The 18,373-nt window shown below is 44.5% G+C and overlaps 1 protein-coding gene across 1 annotated transcript in view; it reads left to right on the top strand.

Annotated features, from left to right (window-relative positions):
- LOC109307684 (interleukin-6 receptor subunit beta-like) overlaps window positions 1–18,373 on the top strand; it is a 47,569-nt gene that overhangs the window by 17,225 nt on the left and 11,971 nt on the right. Inside the window, exons 7-11 of the mRNA XM_019531699.1 lie at window positions 3,702–3,912; window positions 8,321–8,476; window positions 9,437–9,559; window positions 12,198–12,350; window positions 18,110–18,253. Coding sequence (XP_019387244.1) covers window positions 3,702–3,912; window positions 8,321–8,476; window positions 9,437–9,559; window positions 12,198–12,350; window positions 18,110–18,253 — 787 coding nt within the window. The remainder of the gene's footprint in view (window positions 1–3,701; window positions 3,913–8,320; window positions 8,477–9,436; window positions 9,560–12,197; window positions 12,351–18,109; window positions 18,254–18,373) is intronic.

Genomic DNA, 18,373 nt, shown 5'->3' with positions numbered 1-18,373 from the left:
TTTGTGGGAGGGGTGTCAGGTTTGTGGGTTGGTACTGGATTCATGGGGGGGTGAAAGGGTGTGGGTGGGTTTGGTTGTGGGGTTCGTGAACTCCCCACCCCACTCTCTGCCAAGGCACACAGACCTCATCACCTGCTGCAGCAGCAGGTGGCAGCAGGCCCTTGGGGCACTCTTGGCCCATGGCAGGCAGAGCCCCGCAGCAGTGCATGAGCCCAGCTGGATCATGGGAGCTGCACATGATGGCATGGAGCTGACCTAGTCAGGCCCACTGGTGCATGCCTTTCAGCCAGACCAGGCTGGCTGTATGCCAGCACACAGGGCTCTTAGAACTGCAGACAGGAGCCATGCACCATCAGGCCAGGCTGGCTCTGTGCCTCCACATAGGGCTTCCAGCACTCTAGCAGGCAGCAGTATGTGGAGGCACAGAGCCTGCCCAGCCCCATGATCCACAGACTGGGAACCATGGGGAGTCACATACCATTGGGCTAGTCAGTTTCTGTGCTTCCATGTGTGGCTCCCCGCTGGAGTACTAGAAGACTCACATGGAGGTACAGTGCTGGCCTGGCTCAACCCAATGGCATGAGGCTCCCATCTGCAGTGCCAAAAGCCCCATGTGCTGATATGGATCCAGCTTGATTTGGCTCAAAGATGCGTGCCAGTGGGCCAGGCCAGGCCAGTTTTGTGCTGCCACATGCAGCTCCTGGGATTCAGTCAGAGCCATGCACTGGAGCCAAGAGGCTCTTCCTGGAGTGGGCCAGGAGCACTTGCTGTTGCTGCTGCACCATGGCAGGAAGGCCCACATCTACCCACAAACCCCATACCCATTCCCAGTCCTGCAGGCATGAGCTCCCCTCCCCACTAACCACCTGTCCAGTTGCACACCATTGCTTGGTGCCTCCACATCTGACACCCAGAGGGAGTGCTGGGAGCCCCATGGAGGTGGAAGCACAGAGCCTGCCCAGTGGAATGGCACACAACATCTGAAAGCCTGTTCTCACCAGCTTTCAGAGGGGCAGCTGCAAGCAGGTAATAATTGTTTTTTGGAGGATCACCATGGGCCAAATAAAACGGCCTGGCAAGCCAGATCTAGACCATGAGCTGTATTTTGCTCACCCCATCCTAGAATCATATATGCAATTTTCATAGCTGTATCAAATTAGAGCAGTGGTGCTCAAACATTTTGGCTAGCAGATCAGATGGGCAGTGCCTAGGGCTGGTGTGGCAGGGTGTCCCACATGAAGAAGGCAAGGGGCAGCTGTGCAGGGAGAGAGGGTGTAGCCCAACCCCATGGGCAGGGAGTTGGGGGAGGGTCATGGCCCGGCTCCATCCTGGCTGCAGGGAGGGAAGAGGGCATGGCCCAGCTCAGATTTGGCCATGCCAGAGGGTGGAGGCCGCATGGCTTGGCTCCAATCCACTGTGTGGACTTTGGCAGTGGGGGGAGTGTGGCAATGTTAATTGCTGCTGCTCCCCTGCTGCCAAATTTCCCAATCCATTGGGAGGCCCACAGGCCAGATGTCATGGCTCTGCAGGCCAGATTTGGCCTGTGGGCTGGAGGGTGAAAACCCCTGCATTAGAGCAGTGATTGATTCTCAACCAGAGTGCTTTGAGAACCCCTTCAGGGTACTGAGATGCAGTTGTCACCACTGCCATGGCAGCAGCTAAATAAAACTGCCCTGCATACAGGGCTGTGGCACACTTGCAACCCTCCTGCATCAAGGTTCTCTGATAACCCTTAAGCAGTCTGGAGAGCAGACTTCCTACAGCTCTTCCTGGTCCAGCCCCTAAAAGAGACATGTGGGACAGTTGTACCTCTGTTTCCAGGAGACACTCTGCAAGGTCAGATAGGGAAGGGCAGCAGTAGCACCCAACTCTCTGGCCTGCTTTAGGCTTATCAAGAAACCCTAATGCAGGATGAGCGCAGGCACATGCCGCAGCCCTTTCAGTTTTAGTGTGCAGCAGGAGTATGGGACAGTTTTATCTGGCAGCAATGACACCCAGTTGAGAAGCACTGAAGTAAAGTTGAATACAACTGGAGATACTGCCATATTCTGGAGGGTGCCACATTGTGGAGGGTGCCCTGACTGAAAAGGTTGAGAATCACTGCATTTGAGAGGCTCATAGTCATGTGATGAACTAGTACACCCAGCTTCTTTTCCATCACAACTATTTCCAGCCAGATGTTCCAGCTAATAGCAGAACTTCTTGTAATTTGTTACCAAGTACATGACCTTTCATTTTGTACTGTTACTCTCAACCTGTTTCTATCACTCCAGTTCTCAAGATAATTCAGTTCTTCCTGTATGACATTCTGACCCTCCTCTTAATTTGCTGATGGCATGGAATTGGGAACTAATATCCTCAGCATAGTTCCAGTCTTCATACCAAGGTCATTAACTAGTAAAATTGGTCCTAGCAGTGATCCCTCTTCCAATGTGATAGGTCCCCATTCACCACAACCCATTGCCATCTTTCCTCAACCCAGTTTCCTTCCCCTGTATATTAACTAATACATTCCCAAATGGTGCCATAGCAAATATCTTACTGTAGTCCAGAAAAAAGGAGATTTACTATATTTTTCTCATCTAGAAAATGTTATCTTGGTAAAATCTACTTTTGATAAGCTCATTTTGTTCTTAATCCCATTTTCCATTTAACATCATATACTCAATTATTCTTTACTCGAAGGCTTGTTCTAAAGCTTTGTACAATATCGAGGTCCAACTAGCAGGCTAGTCTGAATGGATTCCCACTTCCTAAATGTAGGTGCTATATAAAAAGCCATCCCCAGCATAAAAGAAATGCAAAACTCTAGAACACTTGGTTCAGAAATGACACCTTTTATTAGATCAACTAAGAAGTCACAAAAAAAAAAATCTGCAAGCTTTCAGGCACACACTCCCTTCCTCAGGCTCAGGGAAAATTAAAGATGGTAAAAAGTCCCCAATTACATACCCCCAACATAATATATTTGTCAAAAATGCCAATGACCAAACCTGATATCATAACCCAGTGCATTAAGCTTGTGTGTTTAGTGTTTAACTTTCACCACAGTTGTGGTTTCCATTTTCATACCCTCATTGCTATGATCTCTTCTGGGGATTACTCTGTTGATTGTACTAAACAACTACCACCTAACAAATAGCATCAATAGATACATGACATTTTCAAAATGTAATTTAAGTTACTGAGGCACACCCTTCCCAACAGAAGTCCAGATGACCTATAGAATCTAGGAAGCTAAACTGATTATCAACATATATTATAATTAAACAACATATATTATAATTAAACACCTAATTCTCATTAACTTTCAAGTTCCAAATGATCAGACTTGCATTTCCAGTGGAATGTACGGAACTTTATAGCTACTTTATTACTATTAGCATTAATTGGATATTCCTAGACACAGTTCCAATTAAGCAAAATACATAATCATGCATTTAAGCTTCGTTGACTCCTATGAAACTTAAGAACATTGTAATTTTAAGCAAGTACTAAATTAGTTCCTACTTCTTGAATCTCCTTTTGATGGACAGACATTTAGCACAATGAAATTTTGTTTCTTGACACATATTTTCATACATGACTTGTAACTTACCACTTTGCAGCAATGGTTGTAATTTGATATTTGTAGGATATTATATTTGATATTTGTAGGATATAATGGCTCATTGTTCAGTAATAATTTATTTTAATATCAGACAACACAAAACAGGAACGCCATTGGATACTACGTTAATGTTGAGAGGATACCCAACAGTTGCAATAAACCACCAAGTCACATCAGCCTGACGGAAGAGAAACTGCATCTAAATCTCTCCATGGCTTATTATAGGTTAAATATTTCTGCCTATAATGCAGCAGGAGAATCTCCACAGACCACTTATATTGTTCCAAATGTCACCACAACAGGTACTTTTATTACTTATTCAGTAGACTGGTAAAGAAGTTTCACAAGTGTTCTTTTTGGGCAACTATCTTCTGTCACAAAAAGCCTTTGGTGAAACGCATATATTTTTTCTCTCAACTCTTCTTTTTAGAGCTTTTATCATTGCAGGATTCCAGGATCCTCCATCTCTCCAGGATTCTATGGAAACTGGCCAAGAGCCAGTTTAATGAAACTATGAAAACAGTTTGTTTCATTTATCATTTACCACAATGTAGTTAATGGCCTGCAAGGATGAGGATACTCAAGGAACTGTGTCACCACTTCAAAGAGGAAATCTGAAGAGTTAACTGTTAACCAGACAGGTGTATTTCAGCTAGGCTGTTGAACTGATTAACTAATATTGCCATGTATTTCCTATACTATTCGTGCTCTGATGTGTTTGTAGCTGTATGCAGTCTGTATCAGTGATTCTCAACCTGGGTGCTGTAGCACACCAGGGTGCTTCCAAGATTTTTTTCAAGTGTGTCTTGACTTAAAGAAAGGGTGCCTTGAGTCTAAAAAGGTTGAGAACTACTGATGTAGATGAACACTAGAGAAAAGATGTTTAAGAACAGACAAGGACAGTCTAGCACCTTGAATAATTAAAATTAAGTTTCTGATGATTTTTTTTTCTCTAAGCATTCTTTATTTTCCCATCTTCTATCAAATTTCACTTGAGCACAGTTGAAATATAACACCAAAGGGGGAAGGGATTAAAGACATGAGATCCTTCCAAACGAAAAACAAAGAAAGTGGGACAGGTGTGATGATTTCTGTGCCTGTAGACACCTGCCTAAATATGTGTAGCACATTTGAGCCCCTTGATGGCCATGTATTTCCTGCTCTGCTCTGGCTCTAGAGCACCCTTCCTTCACTTTTTTCCTGCCACAACTTTGATGTACTTGGTTGATTTTGTTTGAAGGGGAGGTTGCCCCAGGGTCCTAGAGTGAGCCCTAGTCCTTCTTTCTGCCAGCGGATCCCTCCCAGACTCAAATCCTGTCCTCCTGACCCATTCATACCCAAGGGCACCTCTTGCCTTATGGGCAATTCATGACCTCCAGCTGCCCTCATAGTCATACCCATGCCTCACAGATGTTATTGATCAATCACTCTCATCAGACCTCCTTCAGCCTCTCCATCCTCGATGGGGCCTCAGACTTTCCGGCCTCCACCTTTTAGCTTCTTCTAGCTGGGCCCTTTGTAGCCCAGGCCCACTGTGCTAACCTGGCTTCTCAGGCTCTGGGCTCCCTGGGCATGGTGCCCACCCTTCTCGGGCTCCCGGCCTGTCTGGCTACCACCTGTGCTAGGCTTCAGCCTCTTTCTAAGCTTCTGCCATCCTTTGGCTTAAGCCTGCTCTGTGTCCTGAGCCTGGGCCCCTGGCAGGACTCAAAACACTGGTGTGCCCCTGGGACCCTGATGTGGGTTAGCCAGAATGCGTCTTTCAGGTGCCTTGCTGTGGCCTCCTTACATGCCCCTACAGCCATACCCAAACCACTGGTTAACTAGAACACAAAACATACAAGAAATTACTTCAGCTCAAGGTTTCCCCGCTCTGGGTCACTGTCCCACTGCCAGGCCACCCTCCCCCTCTCCAACTCTGTCATGGGCATACTTGGCATGTCTGCAGTTTCCCTCTTCTCACCAGCCTGAGCTGACAGGAGGAGCTCCTCTCTTGGCAGAGTTCGGGGACACACTACCCATTTTCTTCAGGAAATCAGGTTCTAGCCTCTGGGCTCCTCTCCCTTGCGGTGCAGTGCTCTCTTGTCTGGCAGCAAGTGGGCCCCTTAATTTTAATGAGCACCTGACTGCTCCCTTTGTTGCTGTCCCTTCTGCAACTAACCTCTGGTTAGCTGCAGGGTCTCCTTCTGCTGTCTTTTTTCCCTTCAAGTAACAGGAGCCCCAGGCTCCCTGTTCCAATGTGCTATAAACATTAATGTGTGTAGATCAAAAATGTTACAAACTGTAATAACATATACTCTCATCTTGATTACTATAAACTCTTGTCTCTGGCCTCCTGGCAGCCATGTTTCTCCCCTCTATTCTTTTCAAAATACAGCTAAGATTCTTTCTGTCCTAGTTTCTGACCACTGTTTCCTCATTTTCTACAAGATAATTCATGCTTTTTGTCCCTACCTTTGAAGGGAGAAAAGAGAAATCAAACACTTTGGGCAAGGACAATATCTTCCTATGCCTAAAGCCTGTTTGCTTTGTGCAGTGCCATTTATAACAGGACTGGTATATATAGGTGCTAACAATTTAAATATTTAGCAATAGAAGAGTTTCTGTTTTATAATATGGTTCAGTCTAAGTCATTCGCTGTTAAAGACTTTACAGTTTGAATGAATTTATTTACTGCTAGGACAGTTTGCTTTTCTAGGGTTTATGAACATGAGCCCGCAATGCGATGCTGCGGCTAGTAAAGCGACCAAAATGCTGGCTTGCATCCATAGATGCTTCTCAAGCAAATCCCAGGAATTCATTCTCCCCTTATACTCGGCCTTGGTGAGGCCGCAAATGGAATACTGCATCCAGTGTTGGGCTCCACAATTCAAAAAGGATGTGGAGAAGCTTGAGAGAGTCCAGAGAAGAGCCATGCGCATGATCAGAGGTCAGGAAAACAGACTGGACATAAGGAAGAATTTCTTTACTGTCTGAGCCCCCAAGGTCTGGAACAGCCTGCCATCGGAGGTGGTTCAAGCACCTACTCTTAACACCTTCAAGAGCAAATTGGATGCTTATCTTGCTGGGATCCTATGACCCCAGCTGACTTCCTGCCCTTTGGGTGGGGGGCTGGACTCGATGATCTTCTTCCAAGGTCCTTTCCAGCCCTAATGTCTATGAAATCTATGAAATTTCTTATGGGCTAACAAGCCTCTAGCTACCTCTATCACTGCCCCACTGATGTGTCTGCTGTTAACTCTTCCTAGCATTTTCTATCCACTACTAGAATTTTCTAGCAAGTCAAGAATTTTCAGTACTTGACTACTTTAAGCACTCTTTTTGTCTCTGAACCTTGTCTACTTCAGTTTTCACCCATTTTCCTCTACATTTTCCTGACACTGAAAAATATATTATTCTTCCAACTTCAGTCTTTTCTACAGTATCATTCTACTAGTAGTCATTTGTTGACTGAATGGATCAACTTGGAAAAACTTGAGAGGGTCCAGAGAAGAGCCACCTGTATGATCAGGGACTGGCAAGGCAAGTCATACGAGGAAAGGCTGAGGGACCTGGGCCTCTTTAACCTTAAGAAGAGAAGGTTGAGAGGGGACTTGTTAGTGGCTTACTGCTATATCAGAGGAGCACATCAGGAGCTGGGGGAACGTCTGTTCACTAGGGCACCCCCGGGGAAGACCAGGACCAATGGATACAAACTTCTGGAAGGCTGCTTTAGACTTAATACCAGGAAAAACTCCTTCACAGTCAGAGTGTCCAGACTGTGGAATAAACTCCCTCCAGAGGTGGTGCAGTCACCTACCCTGGAGGTTTTCAAGAGGAGACTGGGCAGTCACCTTGCTGGGGTCACCTAACCCCAGTTGACTTCATGCCTACAGCGGGGGGGTGGGGCTGGACCCAATGATCTGCAAGGTCCCTTCCAGCCCCTAATGATCTATGAATCTGTTAATTTAATCTTCATTACTGCTTTTAGACACTTATTTTCCATGGTATTTTCTGTCTCTATTTCATCCTTTACTTTGTCTCACATGAAGGCCTGGCACATTCAAGAAGCATTACTGGTATGATACAGACACTGAGTTGTTTCCCAGATGTATTTTGTCTTGGAGAAACCAGATAGTCTTTCAGTTACTCTACTTAACTCTTCCTTAGAACAACTATCATACTGCGTTTCAGCTTGAAAAGCTCTCTGTTCTATCTTTTGTCAGCCATAAAGTTTCCCCTTATCCATGTCTAACAAGTTGTTGTTCTTCTCTCTTAATTCAAGCCAGTTACTCTGCCTTAGTATTATTATTAAGGGAGTTGCATCAGCTTTAATTTATACATAAGGAAAAATTAGACATTTTTCCTCTGAATCCTCAAAGGTTAAAGTGACAGTCACCCTTTGGTCAAAGGTGTTGAACCTAACAGCACTCTATTCAGCAGTTAACTTCTGCTGAGGACAGTTGCTGCTGAGCAAAACAAACTCCCTCTCTCTCTAGTCTCCCCTCTGTGCCTCCTCTTTGCGGGCTGTATGAGGTGAGGCCACAACCAGAAATCAACCCTGCTTTTCCATACTCAGCACTGCAAAGCAGCAGACCCTAGGCTGGCTTGAAACCTTTTAAAAATATATCACCACCACTGCTTTAAGTACTGAGATGATGACTTCAGTGAAAATTCTTTTAAAAGATTTACTTTGCTTTTTATTGATCTATAAAATATTATATTGTTCCACAGTGCTGGGCCAACTCAATGCCATACCACAGGGAAATAATACTGTTATCACCTGGACTCCAGAATACAATCCACAATGTTTTATAGTTGACTGGGGCACCGGTAAAGAAGATATGCACATGAAAATAATCACTAAGCCAGTGGAAAATTTCACACTAGGTAACGTCAACTTTCTTCCACTAGTTGTTCAGTAAGCATGCATGAAATACATTCTTTTGTTTCTTTCATTTTAAAAGCCAGAACGCAGCTGAAAATCTAGGGAAAGCCCTGCTCTACCACCATTTCGCACTCCTTGTTCTGCATACATAGGTAGATTTAAAGGCCCAATTTCAGATATGCTGAATACTCCCAAACAACATACAAACAGCAACAGTCCTCAGTAGGAATTTTTCTGGTCAAGCTCAGTAAAGAAATGCAGCTATTTTACCTTCTCTCCCACCCCCAAATCCAGAACATCCTTTCACTACTCATTCTGGTAAAATTTGCTTCCACAAGGGATCTTGCAAAAGCTTCCCACTAGGTGACATTTCATTTTTTTTTTTTTTAAATTTGTCCTTGTCATGTCAACAATACTTAGCTTCCTAGGCAGCATATCTTCCTTATGTGCAAAGAGCTTCTGTTCGGAAAGAGTTTACAGGACTTTCATCCTGCCTATTGATTGGGATCACATAGGTGGCTCTGGCTAGGATCAATCAGGATTAGCTACAATGTACATTGGAGGACTTCTGATCTAAGGTTCATAATTGAAATGTTATCAGTAATTCATCTGCTTTTTTCCTTTATCCTCTTATTGCTTGCACTACCTGGTTATGTCTGATTTTTTATAATGCCAGACAGAAAATCCTTGAACCAAGAGGTCTACAGACATTTTATTTTCCTGCTTTTGACATGATGGCTCTGTCCTTACAAAGGCAGACTACAAATAAAGTTGATATTCTATAAAAGTCAGGCTGTGTTACACTTTTTTTCTGATTTATGGGGAAAAACACACCCAAGTGTCATCAAGTCGTTCCCTCACCTAAGACAGGACCAAGCATATAAAAAAATTACCCAAATCTTGAAGTTTTTTTCTTGTTCAGGAGAGAATCAGTCACTGATTCAGCTTTATTTGTCTTCTAGGCCATCTGCAACCATATGTACTATACAAAATAATGGTTCATGCATCTGATACATGTCAATGCGAAAATTTCATGCAACATGAAAGGACAGTTGGAGCCACTCACTTCTACTCAGTTGAAGGAGGTATTTCACAGTCCCTGTTTTATGACTGATGAAAAGGAAATGGGAGAAGAAAAACTCCTAGAATCACAAATTTCTTTTTGGGGTGACTTATTACCATACTACTCTCCACTCAGTCATGCCCCTGATCCAAGCTGGAATGCATTGATGTGAGCAAATATTGTATTGCTCTCTGACAATAGGTACCTTGTCTCTGTAGACATATTTAAGACAAAAATGTATCCCTGCTCACAAAAAGGCAGGAATTGGTTAACAATGGGAAGGTGGAAGGCAACTTGGGTAACACTGACCAGAAAATGATAGAGATCAAGATCCTAAGGGGAGAAAGAAAGAAAAGCAGCAGAGTAAAGGAAATGGACTTCAGAAATACAGGCTTTAGCAAACACAGGGAACTGGTGGGCAGGATCCCCTTAGAAGCAAGTTGGAGAGGTAGGAGAGAGGACTGTATTTTAAGGAGGCCTTTCTAAGGGCGCAGACGCAACCTATCCTGATATGATGAAAGAATAGGAGGTACAACAGACCAACCTGGTCACACAACAATCTCTTCGGCGAGCTGAAACTCAAGAAAGAATCCTAACGAGTGGAAGTTTGATCATAGTACAGAAGAGTATTAGAGTATCACATGGGCATTCAGGGAGAAAATTAGGAAAAGCAAGGCATGATTTGAGATGCAGCTGACAAATGACATAAAAGACACTAAAAAGGGATTTTACAAATATGTCAAAAGTAAGAGGAAGACCAAAGAAACCAGAGGTCCCTCATGGAATGCAGAAAGCAGTCTAGCTATGGCTGAAACAGAGAAGGCAGAAATATTTAATGCCTTTTATTACTTCAGTCTTCACAAATAGAGGAAGCTGCCAGATGACAAATGCAGTTGACAGCAAAGATGGGGAAGGAGACAAAGCCCTAGGTCAATGGTGGAACAGGTTAGGGATTACTTAGAGAAGCTAGATGTTTTTAAATTGGTAAGACCAAAGGGGATACATCCTAGGGTACTGAAGGAATTGGCCAAGGTAATTTGAGAGCTATTAGTTATCCTCTTTGAGAACTCATGGAGGTCAGGTGAGGTCTTAGACGATTGGAAAAGGGCAAATAGTGCTCAATTTTAAGAAAAGGAGGAGGAAGATCCTTTAAGAAGGAAGATCCAGGGAATTAGAGACCAGCTAGCCTGACCTCGATACCGAAAAGATCATGGAGCAGGTCCTCAAGGAATCTGTAGTGAAGCGCCTAAAGGACAACAAGGTGATCAGAAACAGCCACCATGGATTCACCATGAGCAAGTCAAGTCTGACCAACCAGACTTCTTTCTCTAAAAAGGTGACATACTGTGGATGTGGGGAGAGCAGTGGACGTGATATAACTTGACTTTAGCAAGGCTTTTGACATTGTCTCCCACAGCATTCTTATTAACAAGTGAAGGAAATACAGCTTAGAATGCGTATGGCTACATAACTGGTAGGGATGTATGAAGCGTGCTGTATTCGATTTGGATTTGGATTCGGCCCAAATCGGGGACAATGATTTCATTCGTTGATTCAGATCACTCTCCCTGATTTGATTCAGCCGAATCTGAAGATTTGATGCTGATTCAGAGATTCAGCCATAGACACAGTTTAAAATGCTTTTTCAACATTCCTTGAGTTACCAGGCGTGGCTCGTGAATGCTAGGGCAGATGGAGTGTCCCACAGGAGTGTGGGGGGGACGGGCCCAGCATGCTCAGTAGCAAACCCAGAAGTGGACCCAGTCACTGAGCAAATCCAGAAGTGGACCCAGTCGCTGAGGGAGGGCCACCCCGACCGATTTGGAGCGCTTCTGGTCCACTTCTGGGTCTGCTGCCAAGCATGCTGGAGAACCACCCATGCTTCTGTGGGAAGCTCCATCTGCCCCAGCATCACAAAATTCATGAGCCACCTGCTATCTTGAGGTATGTAGAGAAAACATTTAAAGCTGTGTCTATGTCTGAATCTCCAAATCTTTTCAAATCTCTGAATCAATTCAGAGGGTTCTGATTCGATCTGGAGAGATTAAAGGGTCTCCTGATTCAATCTGGATTTGGAGATTCAGCCACCAAATCGGGCCAAATCTCCACCAAATTGAACCAGAGACTGAAGCTTTGCACAGCCCTAATAAACGGTTGTATTATTGTGTTCAACAGGTAGTCACAATAGTTCAATGTCTAGTTGCGAGGAGGTATCAAGTGGGGCTTCCCAGGGGTCTATCCTTGGCTTGGTACTGTTCATCAGCTTAATTATTGATTTAAGTAACAGGACTGAGTGCACTCTTAACAAATTTGTAATGTCAGTAATTTATTTGTGGCCAAATTCAGGTATTCTTCTTCTTACTTCCTAACACCTTACACTATATAAATAACCCCATTCATTTCATCATGACCAGCTGATTAGCAAGACTATCTTTACAAAGTTGTAGCAGACTTATTTCCAGCACTGCTATCTGCTTTGATGTTACTTCACACAGGACTCTGACTTGAACTTTATAACATTGTTTTTACCTTCCCCTGATGTTTGTGTAAAACAAGCACTATGCTTTGCCTAACTGTAGAAATTTGCCTATTCCAACTTCCAGACTCAGAAAATAATTAACCGTAGCACATCATTTTGAAGTAATAATCTGGATTTTAAGTTCCTAAAATAGGACCAGCCAATGTGACATTTTTCAATGTCATGAAACATTCTGCTCTCGTGAGATGGACTGCAATACCTGCAGAAGACTGTCTGGGCTTCCTTCAAGGATATAGGATCAACTGCACAGACACAATGAAAACAATATCTCTGGGTAGGTCACAGTTGCACAAAAGAAGGCAAACGTTTGTCCAAAGCAGCAGAAGGTAGTACATACATACATAACTTGCCTAGGTATACAAACCTAGATTAGTATCTCCAGTCACACACATGACTTTGTCTTGGTTTGTTTTCAGTGAAATTAGGTGTTTCAGAAGATCAACTTTCAGTGAACACTTTTAATGTTCCATCTCATTTGGACCAATCTAGAGACTTCTGGGTATTAGCATCATCTCTCAATTTACTTTAACATACTGAATCTTCCAAGAAGAGTCAGCATTACCACAGGAGATCAAAATTCAGATTAATTCATGTGATGCTGAATATTTCACTTGCTGCACTTTTCTGCTCAGAGGTGTGTCCATCATCCAGTTCAGCACAATTTTGTTTCATTCGCAAGCATTAATATTAACAGTGTAATGAAAGTGGCTGAACTAAAACTCAGACTAAATAAACACTTATACTCCTGGGCTAGGGACAGACATTACACATAAACCAGTTTAAGTGATCAGAAACTGGTTTAAACCTGTAACAGAACAGATGTTCTGTGCACATAAACCAGTTTGATAATGGCTGAAACCAGTTTGAGATACACCTGGTTGAATGTAGTATCAGGCTTCACTGATTTGGCTCAAACTGGTTTATGCAATGTTTGTCCCAGACCCCTTGCTGGTTTAAATTAAATGAGATTCCCCCAGCATCATGACATGCTCTCTGGGCTGGGCAGGGCTCTCTGCTCCACAGCAGGGTTGACCCATCCCTTCTGCTCTCTGGCTGCAGTCATCTGCCCGGCTTCTGCTCCCCACTCCCCGCCTCCACTCTCTGCTAAATGATAGGGCTGTCTAAAACAGCAGCGTTCTGCTTCAACTTCCATGTTGATGGAACAGTGCTTTGTTTCGAGTTTCATTTTGTTTAGTTTCGAAAGCACTGTTCCGTTTCATTTCGTGGACACTTTTGCTCTTTTGACGCTGTTTTGGCATTTTGCCCATAGGCTTTAATGGGGAAGCATGAAACTGCCTATAACTTTGTCATCTCTAGCCTGATTCTGATGAAATTTTTAGGGATGGCAGCCCCTTCTGAGGGCATGAAGCCTGACATGTTTCAAGGAGATTGGGGCAGAGGTTTCTGGGAAATTGTACCTCAAGGTGCTAACAAGCAAAATTGTCACTTGCTGGCAGTGGCAGTCTCCTGTGATCCAGCAGACAGATCCAGGGGTCTGCACCCCTGGGACAGTTGTGGGGCTGTACCAGACTCCTCCTGGGGGTGCGACTCCCCAGTCTGCCCGCCAGATGACAGGAAGCTGTTGCTGCCTCCTGGGACTGGTGCTGGGCGCACGATGCACCCAGTGCCAGGAAAGATTGGTGCTGCTGCCAGTCCCAGGTGGCAGAAGCAGCCTCCTGTGATCTGGCAGGCAGATGGGGGTGGGGCCCTACACCCCCAGAAGGGCTGAGGGGCTCTACCAAACTCCTTCTGGGGGTGTGGGGGCCCCCCAATCTGCCTGCTGGATCACAGGAAACTACTGCTGCCACCTGGGACCAGCGCTGGGCACAGCCCACACTCAGCACCAGGAAGATCGGTGCTGCCGCTGGCCCCAGCCTGCAGCAACAGAATGCTGTCATCTGGCACTCAGATCTGGGGGGCCGCACCGCCCGGGAGGGCTGGGGCTGTGCAAGGAATCCTCCCAGGGGGCACAGTCCCCAGATCTGTGCAGGATGACAGGAGGCTGCTGCTGCTGGCTGGGACCAGCACTGAAGCCAAACTCAGAATGTTTCAAAACTTTCAAAATGTTTTGTGTACCCTTGTTTCATTTTGAAGCTGTTTTGAAGGCTTCTGTTTCATTTTGATTTCACTGTTTCAAGCTCAAGAAACATCAAAACAGCTTTGAAACAAAACACCCGGCTAAATTTCACACAGCCCTACTAAGCAGGCATTCCCCAATCCCTCACAGACACCTCTCAGCATCAGCTAGCAGATCACATGCTGGCTACCTCTGAGCTGAGGCACATGGAACAAAGGCAAAATCAATAGATGGCTGGTAATGTCTTTCTGTTTTCTTAATGGGGTGATAAATACTGAGTTCAGGGTGATAAACATTCCCCTGCTGGGCTGTTCAGGACTGGGGGGAACCCTTTGTAATCATCACAGTGTCCTGCTGGGGCCTGGCCACACCCACCTCAGCTCACCTCTGTGCAAGGGAAGGGAGGGCTGCTCTAGTGCCCCCTGGCTTCTAGCCAGAGCCACTGCAGGCATGTGCCTGCATTTCTGAGATATGTGTCTCGTTACAAAACTGATTTAGCCTAGCCAGGTTACACTAATCTGTGAAAACTGAATCAATTCAGGCTCAGGCTTTTTGAATGTCTGTCCCTAGCCCTGATGCCAAGAATATAGTTGCCTCTATTAAACACTGAAAGGAAGGATAGGCTGTCATCATGTTTTCACAATGTTTTAGATATTGTGTTTTAAGTCTAGGGTGATTATATTTCCTGGTCACTGAGCATTCTAGAAAGCAGGAATTGTAGGGAGGAGAGTGTTGTAGAGCACCAGAGAGCAGAAGCAGGTGCATGGGAACAGTCCTGCTTTAAACACCAGTCATGACTGTCCAAATGAAAATGGGACAAAATCATTCATTTGCCAAAAAAAGCAGGACACCTAAAACAGAATTGTCACAGGATTGTCACCCTACTTAAGTCACCGTTTTTCTGTCTTCTTATAACACAGCCAGATTTGTCTCTGAACATCATTGCTGGCTTCAGAGATGACTGATATTTATTGATTGTTAGACAAAAAATGAAATTTTGTCTCCTGTCTATGCTACAGAGCAGATTACAGGACTGATTGGTCATTACTTCCATTGCCAAAACACATATATGCACCTCCCACACACCCCTGGAAACTCAATTTTTAAAGACACCTTCTTAATTACAAGGTTTGTTGTACAGTAAAAAGCCAGAAAGAATGGATAATGATGATGATGACAATAATGAATTCAAACCAGTTATCAGAAGAAAAGCAATTTGTAATTTTTTTCCTGTTGTCTACAAAGAGAGTCCTCATTCTACAAGCTGCAACTCATTAGCTTCATATCTTTGAATTTATATCTAGATTACTCTGCTCAAAGCTGATGACAAAATTGTTTGCAAACAAGTAAAATAGGAAGTGATGGGTTCTATGACTTATATCTAGGGACCTATCAAAATCACACGGATACCGTGAAAAGCAGTGTTGTCCACAATCACCAGGAAATACAACATTGGCCACAATTTTCCACAAAATCAACCAAAAAAAGATGGTAGTGAAGTAGACAGAGTGAAGGCATGCTCCATGAGTGAGCAGTGAGGGGAGGGGCAAAAAAAGCAGTAGTGACATAGGCTGAGTGAAGGCACCCCCCACCAATCAGCAGTGAGGGGTGGCTCTGCCAGGGCCCTTCCACCAATCAGCAGTGAGGGGGTGGGACTGCCATGGCTGCCCCCAAAATTTGCTCTATACACCACAAGTGAGCTGTGAAAAAAACATTTTCTTGCTGCCGCTTAGGTAGGTCCCTACTTACAGCAGCCTGAAAGCAAAAGGAACCGTAAAAAAGAATGACAGTTTTAGAATTCAAATTCTAGGAGTTTCACCACTGAATTGATCCAATTTCATAAAGGTGCCCACTTATCATTTCTGGTATTTAAAAAAAAAGAGCAGTTCAGTCTTGTTTGAGCTCTGAATGGGAAGGAATGAAAGCTAAACCTTATGGCAAATCAAGTCAAACAATTTCAATAAGCTTGATTTAATGTAAAATATTTTGAAGAGCAAGGATGATAAATTTCACTTTGGATTTTTTTCCCCTTGCCTAGCACTATAGTCTATGGTAAACAGTTTGCTTTCAGGAAAAAGACTATTCTCTTAGCAACAAACTTTTCAAAGTGATTTAATGTGATCAGAAGGGTTGCCAAAGTCTAGAACGGGCTTCCCAGGGAGGTGGTGCTCTCTCCTACCTTGGGGGTCTTTAGGAGGAGGCTAGACATGCACCTGGCTGGGATCACCTGACCCCAGTGCTCTTGCCTGCCTAGGGCAGGGGGTCAGAGTCGATAATCTGCTAAGGTCCCTTCCAACCCAAGCATCTATGAATCAGAAATGCTTGACAGTTCTCTACAACAGATGTAACAGACAGATGTAACAATTCAAATGCCTATAATGCCTTCCCAAACTGTGAGTAGTAACCCCAAATGGGGTCACAACATCAGTGGATGGGGCTGTGGGAATGGGGAGCTGTGGGTTAGGAATGAGGGGCCATGCTGAGGAAATGGGGCCATAAATGAAGTCATGCTAAGGAAAAGTTTGGGAAGCACTGCTTTAAGGCATTTCAGAGGGCCGGCTACATAAATGTACAAGCCCTTTGAAATGTTCCAAAAGTGGCTGAAACACTCCAAAATAGTATTGCTTTAAATGAGGTTTGATCCTGGAGCATTTCACTTGTGGTTCTGTCTGCACAGGGGAGGGAGGGAAAGCAGGTGGATAACTGGCACAGCCTGCCAGCTGTCCAACCATCGATCCTGCTTTGGATTCTGGGGCACTGCTGGGTTCCCAGTGGAATCCCACACCCAAAGCTGAGTGCCCCACCTCCCAGTGCCTTGGCCCCCTTTCCCTCCCTGCCCTCAACTTCCAGGACCCTTACCTCTGGGCTGTCCAGGACCAGACAAAGGCATGGGCAAATCAGGCAGCCGCCCAGGGCCCAGACAGAAAGGGGGCCTGAAAATGGTGAAAATAATAATTATTATTATTATCATCATTGTCTCTGGCAAGGGGTGGGGGTGGGGAACAATACTAAAAGTTCACCCAGGGCCTCTAGGAGTCTAGGTATGGTGCTAGGGCTGTCCAATCCTAATCCTCCTCTCTCTGCTGTGCTGAGAGAAGAGAGGTAGAGGAGATTGGAGCTGGAGTGTCAGACTCCCAGCAGCGGTGGTGGTAAGGCTGGGCTCTGCTGTCTGCTCCTTTCATCTCCTTACCTCTCCTCTTCAGCTGTCCACTGGCACTAGAGGAAAACTGCATCTTTTTCAAATGTTCCAGGCAGGAATGGCACAGGAGGAGTAGATGTCTGCTGGCTGAAATATCTAAAAGTGCATTTTGCCTGGAAAATGTCCACAGTTCTATCTATCTCCACCCTAAGAGTGCTGGTGTGGTGCCGATGAAGTCATTCTCATGAGCCCACTACCCAGTCTGAAAGCTAATAGTTTTTAAGTAAAGGCAAGCAAAAGAGCTGTGGATTTAGACAAAGAGTCCTTTGTAACATAAAATGTTACTTTAGTAACCCCACTGACATCAAGCAAGACAAGTACACGTGGTTGCAAACTCCAGAGCATACTCCAGAAAAACACTTCCTTTGGTTCAGGGCAGGCATCTACAGTACTACAATTACCAGATAACTGTATTTTGGGTTAGTAACTCATGCTTTTAACTCTGGAACTCCTGGGCTCAATACCCAAGCAGTTACCTATGTTGGGAGTTTGTCACATGCCAACATTGTTTGGTCAGAATACTGATTAATTGTTGGAAAAAAAGCATGGATACTAGTACCAAAACTAGCCTCTGCTCCAATGTGTTTAGTCTGTTGGCTCCAGCAATAGAGAATCTGCACTTTGTACTCCAGACTAGGGGAGGGCATGGAAATTGTGCCCTTTCTCAATTACATGTGCAGGCATGTCCTATGTACAGCCTGAAGTTGTCTCTAGAATGTAATTAATGTTATTATACCCTCACCCTCTTGTCTTGCAGCTGTTACCGTCAATTCTTCTACTACTAGTTACCTGCTACAGGGACTTAAAGAAAAAACTGTCTATCGAGTACAGATTTCAGGAATCACATCTGCAGGAGAAGGACGCCAAAGCCAGCCCCAATCCTTCAGTACACTGAAATATGGTATTGTGAAGTTCTGTATGATTATTCTGTTCACTGTGGATCCATACTAAGAAATTGGGTTGTGGCAGGAGGGAGGGAGGAGTTGTTGTTGTTGTTGTTGTTATTATTATTATTATTATT

This window comes from Crocodylus porosus, unplaced genomic scaffold, assembly GCF_001723895.1.
Source record: "Crocodylus porosus isolate Cpor-Errol unplaced genomic scaffold, CroPor_comp1, whole genome shotgun sequence".
NCBI lineage: Eukaryota > Metazoa > Chordata > Crocodylia > Crocodylidae > Crocodylus > Crocodylus porosus.
The sequence above is the reverse complement of the archived record's forward strand: the minus strand, read 5'-3'. Positions and strand labels throughout refer to the sequence as shown.